Source organism: Charadrius vociferus, unplaced genomic scaffold (assembly GCF_000708025.1).
Source record: "Charadrius vociferus isolate BGI_N301 unplaced genomic scaffold, ASM70802v2 scaffold636, whole genome shotgun sequence".
Classification (NCBI taxonomy): domain Eukaryota; kingdom Metazoa; phylum Chordata; class Aves; order Charadriiformes; family Charadriidae; genus Charadrius; species Charadrius vociferus.
This window is the reverse complement of record NW_009649189.1, coordinates 819465-824209: the sequence shown is the minus strand read 5'-3', so window position 1 is coordinate 824209 and position 4745 is coordinate 819465. Positions and strand designations below refer to the sequence as shown.

The window sequence follows — 4745 nt, the reverse complement described above, 5'->3', positions numbered from 1 at the left end:
ATGTCCCTCTGTGTGTCTGTGACCAGGGTGGCATGTCCCTCCATGTGTTCATGACAAGGGTGGCATGTTTGTGACCAGCGTGGTGTGTCCCTCATGTGTCCGTGACCAGGGTGGCATGTCTGTGACCAGGCTGGTATGTCCCTCTGTCCATCACCAGGCTGGGCCATCTGTGACCAGGCTGTCACGTCCCTCTATCTGTCTGTGCCAGGCTGGCGTGTCTGTCACCAGGGTGGCACATCTGTGACCAGTCTGGCACATCCCTCTGTGTGTCCATGACCAGGCTGGCATGTCCATGCGGGGCTGGCACCTCCCTCCCCATGCCTGTCCCTGCCCCGTGTCCCCTACCCTGTCCACCCTGCTGTCCCCGCATGTCCCCCCCCCCCAGCCTGCACCAGCACTGCTGCAGCCACCTGCTGCCACCCTGGGGACGGTGACACATGGATGCGGTGGCCCTGCAGCAGTGTGGGAAGCAGCTTGCAGAGAGCCAAGGGGTGGATGGGCACTGGCTGCCCCCCGGGGTGATGATGGGGACGGGGTGATGATGGGGACATGGTGACAAGGGGGGGTCCCCGTCCCCTTGCCGCAGGTGCTGTGAGTGCGGGGCCTCCCTGTCCCACCAGTACTACGAGAAGGATGGGCGCCTGTACTGCAAGAAGGATTACTGGGCGCGCTTCGGGGAGCTCTGCCACGGCTGCTCCGAGCAGATCACCAAGGGGCTGGTCATGGTGAGCGCTGGGGGGGTCCCCACAGGTCCCCGAGGGGGGACATGGAGCCCTGACCCCATGGCTCAGCGCCCTGGAAAGGGGGCGAGGTGGGGAAGGGGGTGCAGATCCTCAGCACAGGTTGGGCTCTGGGGGTGGCAGGGGTGTCCTCTGCGCTTTAGGGGGACGCGGGGTTGGGGGGGGTGACCCATTTTGGGGTTAGGGGATGCAGGGGGGAGGCTCAGGGTGGTGGGGAGATGTCCCAGCAGCCATCCCCAGCCTAGTCCCCCTCCCCATGCCATGGCTCAGCCTGCTCTTCCCTTGGCCCTGGTGCACCCATGGGTGCTCCCAGCACATCTGGGTCCCCGGGGCTGATGGCATCTGCCCGCAGGTGGCCGGGGAGCAGAAGTACCACCCCGAGTGCTTCAGCTGCCTCAACTGCCGCACGTTCATCGGGGACGGGGACACCTACGCGCTGGTGGAGCGCTCCAAGCTCTACTGGTACGTCCCGGCCTGGATGGGTGGATGGGGGGACACACACGTCCCCCTGGCACCCCCTCACCCACCCTCCTCCTCCTGGCCCCACAGTGGGCACTGCTATTACCAGATGGTGGTGACACCGGTTATCGAGCAGATCCTGCCGGATTCGCCGGCTTCCCGCATCCCGCACACCGTCACGCTCGTCTCCATCCCCGCCTGCTCCGACGGCAAACGCGGCTTCTCCGTCTCCATTGACCAGGGCTGCGGCACCGAGCACCCCCGCACCGTCCGAGTCCGAGAGTGCGTCCGTGTCCCCTCTGCCACCTTCCCCTCCCCGGGGCTGGGGGCATCCCGCACCCCCTTCTGCCGGTGGGATTCCACCCCGCAGAGACTTTTTGGGGTGGGAGGGTGAGGGATGGGGCTGGTGTGTCCCTGTCAGCTGGAGGTGGCCAGAGGGGACCGTGGTGGCATGTCCTCAGCTGCTGGGGGTGGGTTGTGGGATGGTGGTGGTGTGTCCCTGGCCATCAGGGTGGCGTGGGGGTGACATGCTGGCATTGTCCCATCTGCCAGGGTGGGCTGTGGGTACCAGGCTGGCGTGTCCCCTGTGGGATGCTTGGGGTGGCTCGTGGGTACTATGCCAGCATGTCCCCATCCAGGAGGGGTGACCCATGGGCAGCATGCCTGTGTGTCCCCGTCTAGTAGGTGTGACCTGTGGGTACCATGCCTGTGTGTCCCCAACTAGCAGGGGTGACTCATGGATACCGTGACTGCATGTCCCCATCCCGGAGGGGTGACTCGTGGGTACTGTGACAGCATGTCCCCATCAAGCATGGGTGGCTGGTGGGCAGCTTGCCTACACATCCCTGTCTCACAGGGGTGACTCGTGGGCACCACATGGGCAGCGTGCCTGCGTGTCCCCATCTGGTAGGGGTGGCCCATGGGCAGCGTGCCTGTGTGTCCCCAGCTAGCACGGGGTGGCTGGTGGGCAGCTCGCCTGCAGGTCCCCACCTCGCAGGGGTGACTCGTTGGTACCGTGACAGCGTGTCCCCCCATCTGGGAGGTGATTCGCCTGTCCCCATTGGCTGGGGGTGGCTGGTAGGCAGCGTCCCAGCACATCCCCAGCTGTGACGGTGTCGGAGGGGCTGACCCCCGCTGCCCATCGGCCCCGCAGGGTGGATCCAGACTGCATCAGCCCTGACATGAAGAACTCCATCCACGTGGGCGACCGCATCCTGGAGATCAACGGCACCCCCATCGGCCACGTCCCCCTGGATGAGGTACCCACCCCCGCCCCGGGGTGTCCCCCCTGAACCAGCACTGCACCCTCCCCCTCCCGAAACCACCCCTGCCATCCTTTTCTTCCCCTAGATCGACCTGCTCATCCAGGAGACCAGCCGCCTGCTCCAGCTGACCATTGAGCACGACCCCCACGAGCCCCTTGCCCGCGAGGCGGGGCTTGCCTGCAGCCCCCTGCCTGCCCCGTGCAGCCCCTTGCGCTCCCCGGTCCCCCCACCCTGCGGGGAGCCCAGCGCCATGCGCCAGAGGACTGTCACGTAAGGCCACCGAGCTCGCCCACCTCTCCCGTTTGGGGTTCCCTCCTTGGGGTGGATGACCCTCTGTCCGTCCGTCTGTCCATCCCACAGGAGGAGCTGCAGCACAGACAAGTCTCCGGGCTCCGGCTCGCTGGGTTCGCCCGCGTCCCAACGTAAGGACATCGGTCGCTCCGAGTCGTTGCGCGTTGTCTCCCGCACCCATCGCATCTTCCGCCCTTCCGACCTGATCCACGGCGAGGTGCTGGGCAAGGGCTGCTTCGGCCAGGCCATCAAGGTGGGGCTGGGTGGCCACAAGTGTCATGAGTGTGAGGGTCTCAGCTCCCCAGGATGGAGTTGGGGGGGTGTATTGTCTTCCCCGGGGTGACCCCAGAGGTGGGGGTGGCAGTGGCAAGCTGGTGGCTCAGCCCCTGCCCTCCCTGCCAGGTGACACATCGGGAGACGGGCGAGGTGATGGTCATGAAGGAGTTGATCCGCTTCGACGAGGAGACACAGAGGACCTTCCTCAAAGAGGTGAGCGTCCCTTTTCTTTGATCCCCCCGGTTTGGGGGGGGACACACAGGAGGGATGGGGTGGTCTGATCCTGTCCCCCACGCTGACGTGGGATGCTGGGCATGACACCTGGAGTGGGGGTGGCGGGGCACCACGGAGCGCAGGCAGCCCGGCCTGTTTAACACCCCCTTCACATGGGCAGCGGGTCTGTCCGGGTGGGTGCTGGGTGCCTCAGGGTGTCACAGGCATTGGGGGGGTCCTGCAGGTGAAGGTGATGCGCTGCCTGGAGCACCCCAACGTGCTGAAGTTCATCGGGGTGCTGTACAAGGAGAAGAGGCTCAACTTCATCACGGAGTACATCAAGGGGGGCACCTTGAGGGGCCTCATCAAGAGCATGGTGAGCACTGGGAGGGCAGGTCGGCCCTGGTGGGGACCCCTCTCCTCTCCTCTTCTCTGGCAAATCCCTCCCTCTGCCCCCAGGACAGCCACTACCCCTGGAGCCAGCGGGTCAGCTTCGCCAAGGACATCGCCGCTGGCATGGTGGGTGCTGCAAAGGGATGGGTGGGTGGGATGGGTGCTGGTGGGTGGGGGACCGCGGGGTTGGGGTGCCTCCTGCTCTCAGCCCATCCTTCCCTCAGGCCTACCTCCACTCCATGAACATCATCCACCGTGACCTCAACTCTCACAACTGCCTCGTGCGGGAGGTGAGTCCCACCTTGGTGGTGTCCCCCCCCTGCACCAGGTGGTGGCCTCAGCCCCCCATGTGTCTCTCCCCCGCCTCACCCCTCTCTATTCACCCAGAACAAGAGTGTGGTTGTGGCCGATTTTGGGCTGGCGCGGCTGATGGTGGATGAGAAGAACCAGCCTGAACATCTCAAGAACCTGAAGAAACCGGACCGCAAGAAGCGGTACACAGTGGTGGGGAACCCATACTGGATGGCCCCCGAGATGATCAATGGTGAGCTTGACCACGGTGCCAGGAAGGGGATCGTGGCTAGCCAGGTCTCTGTCCCCAAGCAGGGGACACTCGGTGGGGCAGGGACGGGAGATGCGGCATGGCCTTACTCATCTCTCCCCGCAGGGAGGAGCTATGATGAGAAGGTGGACATCTTCTCCTTTGGTATCGTCCTGTGCGAGGCAAGTACTGTTGGGGTAGGGGTCTCTCCATTGGGGTTGAGGTCTCCCCACTGGAGTTGAGGTCTCCCTATTGGGGCTAGGGTCCTCTTTGGGGTTGAGGTCTCCCCTTGGAGTTGGGGTTCTCAATGGGTTTTGGTTCCTCCCTTGGGGCTGAGCCCATTCCTCCCTCCTGCTGTCCCCCAGATCATCGGCCGGGTGAGCGCTGACCCTGACTACCTGCCCCGCACCACTGACTTCGGCCTCAACGTCAGGGGCTTCCTGGACCGCTACTGCCCCCCTGCCTGCCCCCCCAGCTTCTTCCCCATTGCCGTCTGCTGCTGTGACCTGGACCCCGAGAAGCGGTGAGTGGTTGGGGTCCCCCCCCCCGGCGGGGGGGGAAACCACT

General features: G+C 65.1%; 1 protein-coding gene across 1 annotated transcript; it reads left to right on the top strand.

The window, feature by feature from the left end:
* The first annotated feature begins 437 nt into the window (after positions 1–437).
* Positions 438–4705, top strand: LIMK1 (LIM domain kinase 1). Its single transcript, XM_009888871.1, has 14 exons — positions 438–535; positions 587–725; positions 1093–1202; positions 1290–1481; positions 2353–2458; positions 2550–2734; positions 2825–3008; positions 3158–3244; positions 3489–3620; positions 3704–3763; positions 3862–3927; positions 4025–4181; positions 4305–4360; positions 4544–4705. Exons 1-14 carry the CDS (start codon positions 438–440, stop codon positions 4703–4705), a joined length of 1734 nt encoding a protein of 577 aa, XP_009887173.1.
* Positions 4706–4745: the final 40 nt, after the last annotated feature.